The following is a 19,580-nucleotide window of genomic DNA, read 5'->3' on the forward strand; positions in this document are numbered from 1 at the left end:
TTTCCTTCCTTTTCCAAGCTGTTGACTCTCTCTTACATATCGTTCATTTCTTTTCTCATTTTTTCTTCTACCTCTCTTATTTGCCTTTTAAAGTCTTTTCTGAGCACTTCCAAGAACTCTATTTGGGCTTGAGACCAATTCACATCATTCTTTGAGATTTTCTCTGTGGACATTTTGTCTTCTGAGTTAGTATTTTGGTCTACCCTCTCTATGGCCAAAGTTCTTTTCCATTTCTTGCTCATTTTCTTTCCTTTTCTTTTAGTATTTCCTTTATTTTTTTCTTTTTTACTTTTATGGTTGATCTCTGCTCCTGATATACAGGTGGTGCTGTCCCAAGCTTCCTGTGTATCTCTGAGCCTTGGTTTTGGGCATGGGGCCCCTTGTGTTTATAGGCAGAAGCTTTGCCTGCTCTTTTCAGAAAACGGCCTGGTTTCCCAGAGTTTTGTCTTCTGAGCTGGGACTAGAGGCTGCCTCAGTGATCTGCTCCTCTACTGAGCCAGGATCAAGGGTTTTAGTTGTTGATGTGTTGTGTTTAAGGCCCTCTCACCAGCTTTTTGAGCTGTTTGAACTGAGCTGAACACCCTTTTCACCCCAGTGTGACTGACCTTTCTTGAAGTTTTTTCAATCTATCTTGAGCTGAAGAGTGATTTAATTCTGTCAGACTGTGATGAGGTTTGGCTACATGAGATTTCTGAGGGAAACTGGGAGAATTTGAGCAGCTTCTTGGCTTCACTCTGCCATTTTGGCTCCACCCCTAGAAGGCTCTGTTTACCACTTTGATCAATGATTTGGGTAAGGCCTAAAATTCTACAGATAACACAACACAGGGAGGAAAAACTAAAAAATTAAGATTCAAAACAATCTTCATAAAAAAAATCTCAAGAAATATATTAGGGATTTATGATCTTACACTGGGTTCAGAAAAATCAACTTCCAGTAGGTGGGGGATAGGGAGCTGGAGAGATGAAGAGAAAACAAGCTCAACGAGTAGTAAACGGGGCAGCCTGAAACATCATTCCATCTTGGGCTTCATAAACAAGGGCAGAGCTTCCAGGAACTGAGAGCTGCCGATCTTACTGGATTTGCCCTTGGTAGATCTCAGTTGGAGCACCTCAAACCATGGCTCAAGAGGATGGACTGTTCATTCTGGAGAAAACAAGGCTCCAGGGGGACACATGTATATGAAGGGTTGTCTCAGAAAGAGGGCCAGCCCTGTTCTGTTTGCCTCCAGATGGCAGAACCAAGTGCACTGAGGGTAGGTACAAGGCAAACTGGCTGTTCACCAAAGCAGAAAGGCAGATTTCCCCTTCCCTGGAGGGTGCCAAGTAAACTTGGTTTGTTACAGTTGGAATTCCTTTTCAGTCGGTCAGTACTTAGAAGTGTCTACTATGCGTTGAATGCTGGGGACACATGGCTGCACAGGATCCCTGTGTTCCTGAGATTCCAGGATCCTGAGTTCGAGTTCCCCAAGCCAGACACGGACAGCCGGGTAATGTCAGTGCTCTGGACATCTCTCAGTGTCTAGTGCTGAGCCCGGAACACACCCTTGTTAGCCAATGGAACCACAGGTCTGGTCCAAAGGACTCTTTTTCCACCCAGACTGAGGGAGTATTGCTGGGGAGAAGAGATGGCTTCTACCCTCATGGGGCTACTCAACAGGTCAAACCTCGGCCTCCTCCGAGGCATCCACTCCCGGGGAAAGTCCTCGATCTCACGAGCCCGGAGCGCCCTCTGTCCTGTTCTTGAGCCTCCCTCAAAGTCCAGTTTGAGGCCCCGAGGGGACAACCCTCCCTCCCTCTTGCAGTGACTTCGTACGTTCCCAAAAAGGTCTGGGACACTTTGGGCTTACATGTCTGTGCAAACTTTCTGAACAAAGGCAAGGGAGCCCCTGAGGCATGTGGGAAGCTGTCAGCTGGAGTGGAGCTTCCATGTGTCAGGTCAGGAAAGCCACAAGAGGGGAAAGGCATTTATTAATTGCCTACTGCATGCCAGGCACTCTTCTCGAAGCAGCTGTGTGCAAGTATTATTCCATTTCCCAGATGAGGATGCTGATGCTCTGAGTCCCCCCATGGGATCACTTTCCATCCATCCAGGACTCACTCTCCATGTTCAATTCGGCCTTCTCCGATCCAGTCAAACTGGACTCCTCGGTTCCTCTCCCACCTCCGTGCTTTTGCCCTGCTCATGCCCTCATGCTTAGAATACACTTCCTCCTCCCTTTACCTCACAGATTCCCCCTTCCCTTCAAGGCTCTGGTGAGATGCCATCTTTGCATAAAGCCTTTCCTTACCCCTCCTTACCCACACTCATAACACATACACACACACACACACACACACAGTAGACACACATACACTCCCCCCCCCCACACACCTCCCAGATTGGGTCTGGGGGCCTCCTCAGGGTCCAGAAGCAATAGCACCCCTCCCCCCAGCCTCTCCTGCTTCCTCCCCCTGAGATTAATGGGTTGGTGGACAAGAGCCAACAAGCTGAGGTGACGGCTAGCTTCTACTAAAAATCCTAAGTAAATTATTCATTACAGCCAGAAGCAAAAGTACAGACGCTGCCCTATTATAAAAGATTAATATTACCCAAAAAATGCTCCTAGAAAATTTCCAGTGCTCCGTGGAGCCTGCTTGGGGCACCCCCCTCGTGGGGCACACCTGCCTCGGGGGAGTGGGAGCCGATGCCGGATGGGGCGTGCCACCCTGCTGCCTCTAGCAGAGCGGTTAACACCTGCTCCCATGTGGGCCTCTGCCCGGCTAGCTCGGAAGCCCGGCCTCCAACTTGACACGGAGGGCAGCCCATGGGCCTGCGGGGCATCCGGGCCCAGCCTCGGAGCCTTAGGATCCTGGCTCCCAGGTCACTTACACCACTGCACCCTTGGTAAGCTGAGGGCGGACACGGCAGCTATAGCTAATATCTGGACTTGTTTTACTTCCCAGTGACTGACTTCAGGTGGGTATCTTGGCAGAAGTCAGGCTGGAGGGCAGCCTGGGGCCTCGGTTTCCCTCTCTGTAAATGGAGCCGGCAGCTGTCCTGCTGCCTACTTACTAGGAAATGCTTTGGGACACAGAATGCCGGGGTGACTCACAATATCCCCCGTGGAGCCCAGTCATTGTGCCTGGGAGTCTGTCTCCAGAGAAGGGGAAGGAGGAACAGTTCAAAAGAGAAGACATCGGCTGCTGCTTGGGAAACCAGAGGCCTGACCTCTGTCCGTGGTGCTGCAGCAGGTAGGGCCCAGCCCAGGAGAGTGGGATTGTGGGAATGGAGAAGGCAGAGCCCACCGGCCACTCGCCTGGGGCTGCCCATGGGCACAGGGCCCAGGAGTCCCAGGGCCGGGCCACCTTCCTGCCACGTAGGCCCACTACCGGTACAGGTAAATGCCCCTGTGCTCCCCCCACTTTGGTGGAGGGGGCTATGCCGGGAGGATGAGAACCCAGGGAGAGATCCGAATGGGCTGGAATCCTGGACCAACAACAGGAGGAATCCCAGGAGATCTGGCCCTCAAGCTGCGGCTATCCGGATGGGGAAAGCTCCCCTGGCCCGGCGATGAAGGGGAGACAGGAGCCCGGCCCCCCCACTCCCAGCCAGGCTGCCCCGAAGCCCCCCCATGTACTCACGGGGTCTCGCAGCTCCTCGCCGTCTCGGGCGGAAGTCCGAGGGATCTTCACGGGGATCTCATCGCCACACTCGGTGTCAGACGCGTTGGGGGACTCGGCTAAATCGAGGAACTCATCTCTCTTGTGACCTCTGAACCTGATTTTGTCAAACCTTTTGAGCATGTTCAGCACAGAACTTCGAGGCTTCACCTTAACATGACGGTCGGAGTCCCTGGGGGAGAAGGAACAGGGGAGGCAGAGGTTACTTCCGCATCCCGGCCCAGCGGCGGCACCTCTCCCCACCGGGAGCTGACTGTCATCTCCTACGCAGCACGTGTGAAGGACCAGGGGCTGGACAGCAGTGACCCGACAGACCCCCAGCCCCCAGCTGTGGACCAGGCTGGGCCCCGCTCCTGGAGCGCCGAGCTGTGCGCCGCCCACATTTACAAAGCATTTGTCACCGGGCACCCGCTGAGGGCTGGGCCGACAGAACTCAGCGGCTCTGAGCCACAGGAGGCCCGACGAGGAGCCCACATTCTATACAGAGATGGCAGCTTTCAAGAAGAGGGGGCTCCAGGAGGCCCAAGGAAAGGCTAAACAATCCAGGTGGGAAAGCACGGGCCAAAGCTCCCGGGCCAGCCAGCAGTAGGATGGGGCCCGTGAGTGACCACCACCCTTCTAACCAAGGTGCCCCAAACTCAGACTGAATGCCTCCCACAGAGGGGGGGGCAAGGCCAGCCTGGAGCGGGCGTGGAGAACGATCTGGGGGTCGGAGCGGGGACAGGACCCAGGGTAATACAGGAATCAAAATTCATCAAGGGGAGCACAGGTAGCATCAAGAGAACATATATCTGTATTTGGACGGGACCTCAGGGACCCTCGGGCCAACCCCTAGGTATAGCAGAAGAAGCTGAGACCCAGGAAATGGCAAGCGGGCAATGAGCCTCAGGGGCAGGATGGGCTTAATGCTCTTTCCGACCGGATGCTGTGTCTGGTCTGTCCCTCTCTCCTCTGCCCGACTCGGACCCCAAGGGTCCCGCGGTCAATTCTGGAAGCTGGGCGCAGGGAAAGGGGCTTGTGGCCGGGAAGATGTGGCCGGAGCAGATGAGAAGGCCGCAGCCGGGCCCCCCCAGAGAACGAGGGACACGGATTCTGAGGCCATGGAGGGGCCCTCTGGCTGCTTAGCCCTCAGGGTCGGAGTGAGCAGCAGCAGGGAGGAGGGGATGGCAAAGGCTGCACGGGCGAGCCCTAAGGACAGGGGCCCTCACAGAGAGGTCTCCCCTTCAGGAGGAGGCCAGTGCACCTCCTCGGAGCCCCGCCCCCCCAACTCTGAGACTGGGGCCCCACTACCTGGAGGCGGGGCTTAGCTTCATGCCCACCTCCCCACATCCTCAGCCAGGCCCCCAGGCTGGGAGGGCGGGCAGAGGCTGGGGCGGAAGCTCCTCACAAACACCTGCCGCCCAGCGCTCCTCCCGGGGCCGCACCCTCCCGCTGGCCAAGCGTCAGCACGAGAATTCTGTCCCGTACTCTGGGCTGCCCAAGGAGGGGGCTCAGTCAGGAGGCCCCACCTCCAACCCCCTCAGCCAGGTGACCTTGGCCAAGTCCCCTCTCCGCACCACCTGCGGGGTCTGCCTTAAGCCTCCGCCCCCACCGCTGGCGCACAGGATCCCTGGGAGGAAGGCCTCCGCCCCCACCCCTGGCCCGGGCCGCAGAAGCTGCCCTCGGTGGGCAAGCCCCCCCCCAGCCAGCTCTTCCTCCGTCCCCTGCAGCCCAGACCGCAAGGGAGAGCTGGCGCCGCGCCCGCAGCACGCATACAGACGGCTGCCCTGGGCAGCTGAGGATGGCGGGACGGCACTGGGAGGAGGCAACGGGAAGGGGGGGGGAGCTGGGGGGAGCTGGGGGCAGAGGTGGCGCTACAGCCCGGGGGCGAGGGGGGCCTCAGTTCTACCCTCCTGTTTCCAGGAGCCGGCGCAGGCCCAGGCACACAGCAGGTGCTGCGGCCCAAGCCCAGAACCCCAGCGGCTCCCACGGGAGAGGCACTGGCTGGGCTCACTGACGCCGCCCTTGGGCCAACGAGCAGCAGGAGGGGCCCAAACGCGGGCTGGGGCGGCGCCTGGGCAACTGCCCGTCCCCAGGTCCGGTCCGGCAGAGGGCGGGTGCCCAATCTGTGCAGACTCTTGCTGCTCCGTGCCCCGGTCTGGCTGAGAGGCAGAGGGGCGGCTGGGTGGTGCGGTGGGGAGCGTCCTGGACTCCCTGGCCTGAGATCTAGGGCAGCCTCAGATGCTACTAGTTGAACGGTCCTGGGAAGTCACTGAACTGCTAGCGGGAGGGAAGGAGAGGAAGAGCCAGAGCCAGAGCCAGAGCCAGAGCCAGAGCCAGAGCGAGAGCGAGAGCGAGAGCGAGAGAGAGAGCGAGAGAGAGAGAGAGAGACAAAGATAGGGAGACAGAGACAAGGCAGAAACAGAGAGAGACAGGGAGACAGACAGAGAAACAGAGACCGGGAGGCAGAGACAGACACAGGGATCCACACCCAGAAAGCAGAGCGTCCCAAGAGGTTCTGTTTGTTCTGTGTCTGCGCCAGGCTGTGCGCTCCAGGAGAAGGTCGGCGGGGGAATTGCCTTTTCTCTTTGCATACAGGGGCGGGCACACAGTAGGTGCTGGGTACTGAGTGAAGCTTTAAGGCAACACTTGCTGACTTGAAGATGGCTCCACGGCGCCTTCCCTTGCGATGGGGGCATCTTTTGCTTGTTTCACTGAACTTTACCGCCCGCCCTTTCTTGTCACGGATTGCCCCCCTCACCTTCCTACTCTCTCCTAGCCTCTGAATCACCATGGGGGGAAGGGTCTGTGTCCGCAGGGAGGGAGAAGCCCATCCCTGCAGCCCCTCGAGTTTAGGACGGGCATCCCGGCCTGCCCCACGAGGATGCCCCATGCCAGCCTCGCCACCTGCTGGCACAACCCAGAGCATGCCCGCTTCCTCTACCCAACCCAGTGGGTGCTGGGCTCAGTGGTTTGCAGACAACAGCCGGGGGTGTTTACAAACACTGGTGACCGGGTCCGGCTCTCGGGTGGCCCAGAGCTCTGGCAGACCTCCGAGAGAGGCGCTCCCAGCCCTGCATGGGGCAGGCCTTCCTGCGGCCCAAACCGTCTGGCGTTTCTGCACCCAGCCTGGGAATCTTTCTCACCTCCGTGGGAAGTGCTGGGCTCTGCTCCTAGCGACCACGGCAGACACAGAGTCCGAGCCCGGCTCACCCGCCTTCTCTACCTACTGACGGGCCCCCAAGACAGATCCCAGGGCAGGGCACGGGCTGTCGAGAGAGACCGGAAAAGAAAGTGTGTGTGTGTGTGTGTGTGTGTGTGTGTGTGTGTGTGTGTGTAATAGGGAGAGGCAGAGGCAGAGACAAAGAGAGGCAGAGAGAGAGAGAAACAGAGAGACAGAGACAGAGAGATAATAGGGGCAGAGAAAGAAAACAAGATGAAGGAAAAAGGAGAGAAGAGGAGTGGAAGGGCAAGGGGAGGTGGGGGGTAGGCAGTGGCCAGGAAGCTGACTGAGCAGCCGGTGCTGCCAGGGGCAGCCCCAGCCCAGGAAATCGAGCCTCCCCTCTTGGAGGGCTCTGAGCTGGCTCGGTGGACGCCCTCCCATGTTAGACCGGGACACCCCCCCCCTCATCCTGAAGCTCTTTCTTCCTCTTTTTCTCTTCCTCCTCAGTGCCAGGACTGACCACTGCCCACCTCCCTCCCCCCATCACTTTCTCCTTGGATGCTTCTGAGCCAGGAAGCTGGCAATGGCGGGTCAGACACTGGCTGTAGCGGGCTGGGCGTGGGCTGTGCAGTCAGGAGACCGGTGTTGTGCCCCACTCAGACATCTCCTACTTGTAAGAGCCGGAGTAAGCCTCAGTTTCCCTCCCTGTAAACTAAGGACCAGCTCCCCTGGTCTGTCAGGTCCTCCCTGGCTCTCCATCAAGGGCCTGAGCCTTCTTCTCATTCCCCAATTCAGGCCACAGCTGCTCTGCCGGCTCGGTCCGGGCTCTGAAGGCCGGAGCCAACAGCGTGGCCTCCTCTGGGGCAGTGCCAGGGTGGCAACTAGAAGCAGCACAGATGGCACTGCAGGCACCAGCACCCACCGCTGCCCTGCCCTCCTCCTGGCCTCCTTGGCCACAGCATGGTGATCCCTGAGACAGAGGAAGCGCGGGCATCAGGCCGTCCGTGGGGCCCACCGGGACGCAGGCAGAGCTCGGTTGCGAGCACGAGGCCATGCCCTATTTCCAGGCCGTCGGGACTCTGGGGTTTTGCACAAACCACCACCGTGGCTACAAACTGCAGACGAGTGGGGTCCTCCAGGGGTCCGGGGTTCTAGATCTCGGGCTGAGATGGGGTCCCCCCCGAGAGCCTTCCGGACCCCAGACTCAGCTGCTGCAAGAGGCTACAGCTTGGCTCCCAGGGCACCTTCTGACTCCCATTTACAGATGAGGAAACTGAGGCCCACAAGTGGAGGCTCCCAAAGGATCTGGGCACCTTCTCTGGTCTCGGTTGTAAAGGGGGCGAGCTCCATAATCTCGGGGTCCTCCCAGCTCAGAATCCTTGACTCCTCCCAACTAGACATGACGGGGTTTGGGGAGACACTTCCTGCTGCTTCGGCTGGGACGCGGCCTCCAGGCCCTGGCTCCCCAGGGTGGCCTGGGGGGACCACCGGCTCCCAGATGGTGAGGTGGGCGGCATGGGAGGGGACAGGAAGCCAAGCCTGAGGCCCTGGAGGAAGGCCCGGCTCCACAGCGCTGAGAGGAGCATCTCCTGGCTCTCGCGGGGATGGCAGCCTTCCTAATTCGACTCCAGAAAGCTACCGAGTGCGGATGCTGAGTGGGTGAGAACAGAGACCCCGGGGAAGCCGCCGGGCCCAACTGGCAAGCCCGCTGGCTCCGGCATTCCACATGGGGCAGTTCCGGGAGGGGCCTGCCCTCGGTATCCCCCCCCAGAGCTCCCCGAGGCACCAGATGGGCCCCCCGGGAGGCAAGCCAGGCTGGGAGGCAGGGAAGGAGCTTCTGGACTGAGACTTCGGGGTGAGCTCTGAAACCAGCAGCAGGTGGGCGAGTGGCTTCCTGCCAGCCCGGCCCGCCCCCACCCCCAGCTTGGGCCTGCTGGCTCTCTAGACAAGGGAGAGAAATGTCCTACATGGACCCCTGCCTCCCCTCGTTCTCTAGTTACCGCCATGGTCACCGAGCACTTACTAAGTGCCAGCTGTGTGCCAAGCACTGACTCCCACTTTGCACCGGGAACATGTCCCAAGGCTAGTAAGACTGGAGCCATCTTTCCGCTCGGGGACTTTTGCTCCTTAGGAGACCGTATGTGCAGGAATGTGTCCCTGGACGTGTATCTGCAGCCCAATTACAGGCACCCTGCTGGCCATGGGGGGCTCACCACCGAAGCCCCCCATTGGCAGGCTCTGCCCTGCTCTGCTCACAGGTCCCCACAGGGCTCACAGAGCGAGCTACCTACAAGTAGGCCCTCTTGTGGCAGGTGAGCTATTACCTCTGAGCAGACCCTCCTGTGGCGGGCGGCCCCCAACCAGCCCCTCCCGTGGCAGGAAGCCCATCACCCCCCAAACAGACCCTCCTGCTGAGGATGGTCCATTACCTATGAGCAGACCCTTCCATGGCGGGCGGCACATCGCCCACAGGCAGACCCTTACGTGGGTCCAAAGCCCTTTCTTGTCCTGCCCAACGCCCTCACTGCACCAAGCCGACAGCAGTGAGCTCACGAAATGGTCGTGTCTCATCAAAGCCATGGCATCCTCCACATGAGACGGGGCTCCCTGCTCCCACCCACTCATAAATGATGAAAGACAACAGGGATCGGTGCAAAGAAGCACCTGGCGGGAGCCTGGGAGCCCAAAAGCAGGCAGGAATTCAGCCTCCCTCTGTCCCACGGAAACTGGGCTTCTGCCATCATAAGCTTCTGCTGCCCCCCCAAACTAAGCTTCCTATTTTAGGGGCAAGATTACTTGGGGGACCTTGGGTCCAGAGAGAATGACTAGAGCCCACAGGGACCTCAGACCTCCTTCTCCTTCCTCTTCCCTATGGGGAAACAGAGGCCCAGAGGGAATCCTAAGATTTAGAACAAACCAGGACGGGGGTGGGGGACATCTGGGGAACCTAAGGCCCAGGGAGGCTCACAGGATTCCAACATTTAGAGAGTCAGGAGCCTCAGAGTCTACCCCCTTCATCTTATGTAATGGGGGCAGCTAGGTGGTACAGTGGGTGGAGGCTAGACTTGAAGCCAGATCTGGCCTCTGGCACTTATAGCTGCAGGATCCTGTGTTTGCCTCAGCTTCCCCTTCTGTCAAATGCAGATAAAAGAATGTATGAATGCTGTGAGAATCAATGAAACAATGACTGTAAGATACAGGGCCCAGGGCCCAGTAGACTCTTAGTAAAGAGTTCCATGAAGACCGCCTCCGCCAGAAAAGGAATCCCATAACCACTGCCAGCACCCCAAAGCAGATGCTCCGCCCCCCCTCCCCCAGGAGCTCACACATTTGTCAAAGGGAGAATCATCATGTCCATGTCACTGACATACTCAAGAAGCTCCTATGGCTCCCTCTTATCTCTGGAGCCAACAATTAACTCTTGTTTGGCATTCAAAGCCCTGCCCAATCTGGCTCTGCAAGCACACGAACATTACCCGGTCCATCCGAACCAGCCTGACCCGCCCCTCAGCTCCTACTGTTTACCCCTTTCTCACCTCCCTAGCTTCTCCAAGAACTCAAGAGAAAGAAAACTCCAGACCAATTTCCCTAATGAATATTGATGTAAAAATGTTAAATAAAACACTAGCAAGAAAATTACAGTGATACAGCACAAAGGTCATATATCAGGACCAGCTGGGATTTATATCAGGGATGCAGGGCTGGCTCAATATTAGGAAAACTGTGAGTGACCATAATTGACAAAAACAACAAAAATCATCCAATCTCAATCGATGCAGAAAAAGCTTTTGATAAAATACAACACTCATTCCTATTAAAAAAAAAAAAAAAACACACACACCAGAAAGCATAGGAATAAATGAAGTTTTCCTTAAAATAATCAATATCTATCTAAAACCATCAGCAAGCATTATCTGTAATAGAGATGAGCTAGAAGTCTTGACAGTATGATCAGGAGCGAAGCAAGGAAGCCTATTATTATCACTATCATTCAATATTGTACTAAAAATGCTAGCTCTAGCAATAAGAGAAGAAAAAATATTGAAGGAATTAGAAAAAGCATTGAATTAGCAAAACTATTACGTAGCATACAACATGATGGAAAATCTGAGAGAATTCTCAACTTAAAAATCTAGCTGAAATAATTAACCACTTTGGCAAAATTGCAGGATATAAAATAAACCCACATGAATCATCTGCATTTCTACATATTACCAACAAAGTCCAGTAGGAAACATAGAAAGAAATTCCATTTAAAATAAGTGTAGACAATATAAAATATCTGGGAGTCTGCCTGCCGAGGTAAACCTAGGAGCTATACAGTGAGAAAACACTTTTCATAAAAAAATACAGAGAAATGTTCATTGTTCATAGTTAGGCCAAGTCAATACGATAAAAAGGACAATTCTACCTAAATTAATTTAATTATTCAATGTCATACCAATAAAAATGCCCCCCCCCCAAGTTTTATAGAACTAGGGAAAATAGTGACAAAATTCACCTTAAAGAACAAAAGGTCAAGAATATCAGAGGAATTAATGGAAAAAAAGTGAAGGGGGGTGGCTTAACAATGCCAGATTTCCAACTTTATTACAAGCTGTACTCATCAAAACAAATTGGTCCTGCCTAAAAAACAAAAAGATTCATCTGTGGAATCAATTAAGTACATAGTACATATTTACTACTAGATAATAATCTAGTGTTTGATGAACCCAAAGATCCAAGATTTTGGAACAAGACCTCAATATTTGACAAAAATTGTTGGGAAACCTAGAAATCAGTCTGGCAGAAACTAGGTATAGAACAACATTTCATGCCATATAAGAAGATACGGTTAAAATGGGTATGAGATTTAAACATAAAGGGTGATATTATAAGCACATGGAAAATTTTACTTGTCAGATCTATAGATAACGAAGGATTTATGACCAAATAAAAGATAAGATCATGGGAATTAAAATGGATAATTTTGACTACATTAAAAATCAATGCAGCCAAGAATAGAAGGAAAGCAAGCTTGGAAAGAGTTTTCACAGCAAGCATCTCTGACAAAGTCTGCTCAAATATAGAGAGAACTAAGTCAAATTTATAAAAGTATGAATCATTTCCCAATTAATACATAGTCAAAGGACATGAACAAACAGTTTTCAGAAGAAGAAATCAGTTATCTATAATCATATGAAAAATGCTCTAAATCACTATTGATTAGAGAAAGTCAAATTAAAAGGGAAATACCATCTCACACTTATCAGATTGCCTAAATGAGAGAAAAGGGAAATGATAAATGTTGGAGGAGACATGGGAAATTGGGACACTGCTCTCCTATTGTGGGGTTGTGAACTGATTTAACCATACTGGAGAACAATTTGGGATGATGCCTACAAGGCTATAAAACCATTCACATTCATTGAGCCAACAATATCATTAGGAGGTCTTTATCCCAAAGAAATCAAAGAAAAAGGAAAAAGACCCCTATGTATTAATAGCAGCTCTTTTTGCTATATTAAATTAGAAAACTGGAACACAAGGGATGCCCATCAAGTGGGGATGGCTGGACAAGTTATGGTATATAACTGTAATGGAATACTATTGTGCTATAAGAAATGATGAGCAGGATGTCTCCAGAAAAACCTAGAAAGAACGGATTTAAAGGGAAGTGAGCAGAAGCAGGAGAACATGTACACAGTAACAGCAATATCATATGATGATCATCTATGGTAGACTTAGCTCTTCTACAACAATCCAAGACAATTCCAAAGTGTTGTGATGAAAAATGTTATCTGCCTCCAGAGAGAGAGAATTAAAGCATATTTTTCCTCTTTACTTCTCTTGCTTTTTTCTTACATGACTAATGAGGAAAAAATATATATATATTGCATGATTTCATATGTGTAACTGATATAATTGATAAATGAATGATAAATAATATAAGTGCCTTCCCAATGGGTTGGAGAAGGTTAGGAGAGAATTCAGATCCCAACATTTTAAAGAAATGAATGTTAATTAAATTAAAAAGATTTTGCACAAAGAAAGCCAACAGAAACAAGATTAAAAGCAAAGTACAAAGCTGGGGAAATTTTTTTGCAGCCAGTGTTTCTGTTAAAAGCCTCATTTCTAAAATATATGTCAAATTTATACGAATGCAAGTCATTTCTCAATTGATAAATGGTCAAAGGATATGAGGAGACAAATTTCAGATGAAGAAATTAAAGCCATTTCTAGTCATATGAAAAAATGCTCTAAATCACTATTGATCAGAAAATGCAAATGAATACAACTCTGAGATACTGCCTCACACCTCTCAGATTGGCTAAGATGACAGGAAAAGATAATGATCAATATTGGAGTGGATGTGGGAAAACTGGGGCACTAATACATTGTTGGGGGAGCTGTGAAATGATCCAACCATTCTGGAGAGCAATTTGGAGGTATGCCCAAAGGGCTATAAAATTTGCATACCCTTTGACCCAGCAGTGTCATTACTGAGTCTGTATCCCAAGGAAATCATAAAGGAGGAAAAAGGACCCACATGTGCACAAATGTTTGTAACAGTTCTTCTTGTGATGGCAACAAGTTGTGGTATATGAAAATCATGGAATATTATTCTTGTATAAAAATGATGAACAAGTTGATTTTAGAAAGGCCTGGAAAGATTTCCATGAACGGATAGATGCTGAGTGAAACAAGAAGAACCAGGAATACAATGTACATAGTAACAGCGAGAATGTGCGATGATTTCTGCACAGAAGTTCAGTAATTCAAAGCAATCCCAATGAACTCTAGATAAAAAACTCCATCTGCACCCAGAAAAAACACTATGGAGATTGAATGTAAATCAACACATGCTATGATTACTTTTTTCTTTCCCTCTCCCGTGGTTTTTTCCTTTTGTTCTGATTTTTCTCTCCTAACATGATTCATAAAGAAATGTGTATTTTAAAAAATAAGAAAAAAGGAAAATAAATAAATTAATGTTAAAAATGAATTTAAAATAATAGCAAATTTGAACTCCCTTGTCTTTCCCCAGATCGGTTATATGCAACTGAAGTGCTATGGGATGTTCTCAGAAGACACGTGGCAGAGGCTGAGCCAGGGCCACTGCCCTTAGCTCCCTCTCAGCCCGGCCTAATTGTCAGGCTTTGCTCCCTCTTATGCCTATTACTGCCTCTGGTTTTTAGAGGCCCAAAGCTGGATGAGATCTTTGAAGTACTCTAATCCAAGTCCCCTTTTACAGCTTGAAAAGTAAAGAAGGCCCAGCATGGGGAAGCATCAGAACCAGGATCCCCATGTCCTCCTTTCCATAGGCCCCAGCCCAGCCATTGTGGGGATAAGGAGAGAGGCTCAGACAAAACTCAGGTAGGCAACTTACCCAAGATCCCACAGGGAGGATTGTGGGGAGGAAGAGTTCCTGCCCAAATCATCTAACCTCAGCTCCAAGGTCTTCTGGACCAGATTCCATACATCCTCCATATCTTGATAGGGAAACAGAGGCTCCAAAGGAACCGAAGCTGAGTCTGGGGCAAAAACCTCACAATCCCTGGGTTTCCCACAGCTGGCCCTTCTGGAAAGCATCCCACACAGGCCTGCCACGAAGTGAAACGATTCTCTGCCCCCCGACCGTTGATCCTGACACAGGAACAGCTGGCCTTCCAAAGTCCAACCCTCATTCCCCCAAGATAAAACTAGCGGTCCTGTAGCTGCCTGGGATCAAAACACTGCCATGGTTGGGATCTGCTGCCTGCAGGGCTTCCAAAAAACAGACTGGAAAAAAAATTAAAAAAAACAAAAAATAAAATAAAATAAAATAAAAAAATTAAAAAAAAAAAAAAAAAAAACAGACTGGGCATGCATCGGCGAGATCTGCCGAGAGTCTGAGGGACTGTGTTTACCAGGCCTGACTGTGCCCCTTCTGCACCCGCCATTCACCCAGGCCTGACTGTGTCCCTTGTGCACCCACTGCTGATAGGCTCCTGCAGGGGCATGGCGCTCCTGGCCACCCCAATAGCTCCCTTGGCTGGGGTCACTTAACTTCGTCCCTCATCCCCTGGATGCTGCTCATTGTGACTTGGTGTTCCTGGGCTCGCTGTTCAGTCCATTCCTGGCCCATGCTGGGGCCGAGTACCCACGGCAAGCTCGCCGGTGGGAGCCATGCAGGCGGCACGAGGTTACATGTGGGCCCAGCTTTCGGTGTTTCTTTCCCTGGTTCCCTGGTGGGAAGTAGAGCCGGGATGGAGTTGGGAGGGAGGAGGGAGCGCAGAGCCAGCATGAACCAGTACAACACAATTACAAATGCACACGCAACTCGCCGTACCAATACCACGGCTGGCTGCTCCTCTCAGCCTCCCCTCTCTTCACCAAAAGTCCCCGAGCCTCAGTTTCCTCTTCTATAAAATGGGGCTTCACTTATTCATTCCACAAACTGGTTGCACACCTATCGTGCGTGGGGTCATGTGTTAGGGACAGAGTGCAGGCTGGATCCTCCCTGGGGATCACAGTCTCAGGGAGGATACAGTCGCTTCACACCAAGTGATAGCCTTCCCTGGCGCTCTGTGCCGAATGACAATAATAGCCAGTGATAACAGCGAGGATGGCAGCACTGATCTCATGCTGTAAGCTTTGCAAAGGGTTTTATAAATACTCTAATTTGATCCTCACAACAACTGTGGGAGCTGGAGGCTCCTATTATCCCCATTTCGCCTACGAGAAAATTAAGGTGGGCAGCGGTAACTCTCATGTCGAGGGTCACACTGCTCGGAGATGTCCGAGGGCTAATTGGGACACAGGTCTTGCTCTCTGTCTGACTGATAAGCCCCCTAACCCTACTTAGAATATCCTATTTGAGGTGCACGCTACTGGCATCCTGTCTGCATGGGGAAACTGCCCAGGAGGTTCCGGGATCTGCCCAAGGTGGCATTTGTGCCCATCTCCAACCCTTGCTTCTCCTGGGAGGACTGCCCACTTTTCATTTACTCAGACACTTGTTACATACCCACCATACATACACCTCTAATATTCTGTGAGGTGCGTTCTCAGGCCCCTCCCACTCTGATACCCCCTGTTCTAAGCCCTCTCCCAATTCTGACCTCCCCTGTTCTAAGCTCCCTCCCAGCCCCGACGCCCCCTGTTCTAAGCCCCCTCCCAGCTCTGATGCCCCCATTCTAAGCCCCTCCCAGCCCTGACATTCTGTGTTCTCAGTTCTAAGGTCTTTCTCTCCCCCTTCCCCAGCCCTGATATTGGGTCAGAGAGTTGACTCAATGGCCTCCAAGTTGCCTTCCAGCTCCAGGAGCCCAGCACCCCCAAGCCCGGGTTTCACTGTTACTGCTAAACCAGAGTGAGGAAGAGAGCCCTGGTTAAAATAACAACAATAATAAGACTAACACCCAGGGCCTGCCATGTGCTCCAAATCGTGAATCTCCTTTGGTAGCAGAAAAGGTCCCAGCAGGCCCTGCACAGAATTCTCCCTAGGCTTTGTTCCCGGGGCCTGGGGGCAGGGAGGGGGGGCATCCCTGGCCCTCCCCTAGGGAGCTCTCCAAGGTCCTCAAGGTCCAAATGCTCCAGCCCTCCCCCAGCAGCTGCTCAGGTTCTAAGTGAGGCTCCTGCCTGAACCCGGCTTCATCCCCTCCTGGAGGCCGGCCCCTTTCTCCCTCCCGAGCCCCTGCTCCTGGGCAGACGGGGGCAGTACTGGGCCCTCTGATATGGGCAGCAGCTTCTCTTTTTGGTGCCCCTCTCCTTTGCCATCACTTGCACGCCTCCACCTGGCAGGAGAGGGGGGGTCTCTGCTAGGGCCCCCCCGGGGGCCAGGTAAGGTTTGCTTTGCGAGGGGCCCCCTTCCTCTCACGTGCCCCAGGTCCCCAGAGCCGTCTCTGGCTCATTCCAAGCCAAGATTTAGGATGGGCTTCTCCGCTCCAGCCCGCGCTCCCACCTGGCTCTCCCCCCACTACTCTGTCCAATGGCACTGGGCTTGGTTTCCAGCAGGGACTCTTGTTCCTAATAGCAGGTGTGCACTCACACACACACACACACACACACACACACACTCAGCCTCTATGGGTTGGGCAGGATGAGGGCCCTGGGGTCAGCTCCTTTCATAAGACAGGGGAGCCCCTTCACCTGGATCTGTCAGACTCTGTTTTTGTCTCTATCTCTGCCTATTCTCTCTCTGTCTCTCCCTGTTCTTCCTTCCTTCTCTCCCTTCACCTGCCTCCTTCCTTCCTTCTCTCCCTGTATCTCCCTCATCCCTCCCTCTCTCTGGCCGGCCTTGATCTTCCGCTCCCCCTCCTTCGAGAGACAGCCAGCCTGGAAGCAGAGGGCTTCCCCCCACCACACCGGCACCCGAGGTCTCCACCAGGACACCAGTTTGCTATAGTGAAGAAGACCTTGATTTAAAGTCAGTTTAAATCCCTGCTGCGCCCCTCAAAAGCTGGAGGGCCATGAACACATTTTGGCATTGATTGCCAGACCAGGCTGTTGGCCTAGATGGTGTCTGAGGGCCCCCGGACCTGGGCCTGTGCAATCTGAACCTTAAGAGACAAGCCGTGTTCAAACCTCTTTAGAAGCATGGCAAGAATTCGAACACAAGTACCTTGGCTACCAACCCAAAGCCCTTTCCACTGCACCATCCTGCCTGGCAGATCCTTTGTCTACACCTTCTACTACAGTTCTACACGATGAAATCTGAGACTTAACTTGTTGAATGGAGAAAACCCCACAACCCACACAGATTGTTTTAAGGAGGGAAAAAGCCCTTTTCTTAGATTGGCCCAAAGAGGCCGCATCCCATCCCTACTTTGCAGAAGAGGAAGCTGAGGTTGAGGCAGAAGGCGGTGGCAGGGGCCGGGTCCCGCCCGGTGCTCCTGGTCTCCAGAATCAGCAATGTCCACAAGACTGGACAGACTTATGACCGAAGCAAAGCAGGCTCTTTTTGCCAAGGGCCGAACTTCCCCTCAGCCAAGCGGGAGAGAAAGCCCGTGTACGCCTCCCCTCAGCCCTTGGTCGGTTCTCCCGGAGCCCCCGGGGGCTTCTGAAGGCGGCTCCAAAGCCCCTCAGAGGCAGTGAAGGCCTCCAAGGCTGTACCTTGCACATAAAGCCCAAGCCAAGAAAGAAGGGTTCCCTCTCCCCAGACCCTGAATATCTAAACATTGTTTTTAAAAAAGCTCCAGAGAGGATCCCTTCAACGTGGGTCCTTCCTGCGGAAGCAGGCGAAGCTCCACTCACCACATCCTCTCTCCACGGCGGCCTCGACGATCTCAGCTCCCGGTGACAGCCGAGCCTTTTAAACATTAAACTAAGGCAAACTTGGGAGAAACGGCCACGCTGGCCAGCACGAGCTGATTGAGCAACGGCTGCTCGCAGGGACAAAGGCCGGACTACGGGCAGGGGGTGGGCGCAGCCCGCCGGGGTCCTGACCTCCCACATCAAAGGCGCTCTGGGCAGGCCCTCCCGGAGCCAGGCACCAAAACAGAGCCAAAGAACAGGCTAGGGCCAACCTCCGGGCCCACCTGGCCCAACCAGACTAACAGGTTGGTGGCAGAGGGAAGGGAGTTTCCTGATCCTCCTTCCACATGGATGCTGGGCCTCGTCCTGGCAACCAGGCTCTGGGGAAGAAAGAGGGAGCTCCCTGGCTGACCAGGAGGCCACAGGATTCCGTCCACGAGCAGCACACTCTCCAAACAACTAAAGGAAATGGACATTTCAGCACCTGGGCCCCAAAATCAGGGCTCCCCCAGAGCCAGTGTCTGTGTCGGGCTGATTTCTACCCATTCAGGGTGTGAAGCGCAAGATGATCTCAACCGCCTCTTCACGGTGCTCCTCCCACTCACGGGCTGCCGCCCTGGCTCGAGCCTTCACCCCCCTTCCCCTGGACTTCTGTCTCCAGCACCTCCTCTACCCGGCTCCCCAAACAGCCTACACTGTGTCCCCGTCACTCTCCTTACTCACAATAGTTCCGTGGTTTCTAGCCCACGCAGGATGAAAGACAAGCTTCTTCAGCCTGCACTGAAGGCCTGCCACCGAGTCGGAGACACCCTCTGATCTAGGCCCGCCCTTCCCTCTTATCCCCAGGTACAGAGATCCTTCCATGGAGGGCAGCCCCGCCTAGGAGAGGGCTTCCCTCATTCATCAAGTCCCTCCCCATGTTCTAGAGCCTTTGATCTGTCCCAGGCCTCCTTTTCAGACCGTAAGCCCCTTGGGGCAGGGGATAGCTCGTTGTTTTCATTTGTGTGCCCAGCCCCCACACCAGCAGTAGCCCAGTCTCTCAGGAGGCATTTGGTAAAGGCATATTTAGTGGATTATTCCTCTTAGGGTGCCTTTAATTCAATGACACACACGGAGAGAGGATAGGATGCGAGACATTGTGCTCTCAGGATATAGCCAGGACCTGTAGGCAGGTACTAGTAGAGTTTCACAAAGCCCTGTCCTCCCCACAGCTCAGGGAGGCTGGCAGCGCCAGTCCAGGGACAGAGCTAGCAAACATGGAGGTCTACAGCCTCGGGGGGGGGGGGGGGGGGCTTTTCACTCAGGTAGAGATCTTGTTCAATGTGAAATCACCAGGTGAGATTCTGGTGGCTCCAACAAGCACTTACTGAGTGCCCATTACATGTTCCAGCCCCCGTGCTGGACGCTGAGCACAAGACTAAAAGGACAAAGACAAAGAATAAATAAGAAATAAACAAGTCACCTCAAAGGGAGAGGGAGAAATGAGTTAGCCAATGAGCAGCCGAAAGGTCGTTCAAAATACCTTTAGAAACCATCTTGAGTTGGGCAGAGCAAGTGAGCAC

The 19,580-nt window shown here is 53.0% G+C and overlaps 1 protein-coding gene across 1 annotated transcript in view; it reads right to left on the reverse strand.

Annotated features, from left to right (window-relative positions):
* The window catches only part of GRAMD4 (GRAM domain containing 4), a 43,999-nt gene extending 24,743 nt beyond the window's left edge, over positions 1 to 19,256 (reverse strand). Inside the window, exons 1-2 of the mRNA XM_031938536.1 lie at positions 18,019 to 19,256; positions 3,624 to 3,834 (exon numbers count right to left, since the gene is read on the reverse strand). Of these exons, the coding sequence (XP_031794396.1) occupies positions 3,624 to 3,834; positions 18,019 to 18,023 (216 nt within the window). The 5' untranslated portion in view covers positions 18,024 to 19,256. The remainder of the gene's footprint in view (positions 1 to 3,623; positions 3,835 to 18,018) is intronic.
* Positions 19,257 to 19,580: the final 324 nt, after the last annotated feature.

The sequence above is a fragment of the Sarcophilus harrisii genome, chromosome 5 (assembly GCF_902635505.1).
Source record: "Sarcophilus harrisii chromosome 5, mSarHar1.11, whole genome shotgun sequence".
Classification (NCBI taxonomy): domain Eukaryota; kingdom Metazoa; phylum Chordata; class Mammalia; order Dasyuromorphia; family Dasyuridae; genus Sarcophilus; species Sarcophilus harrisii.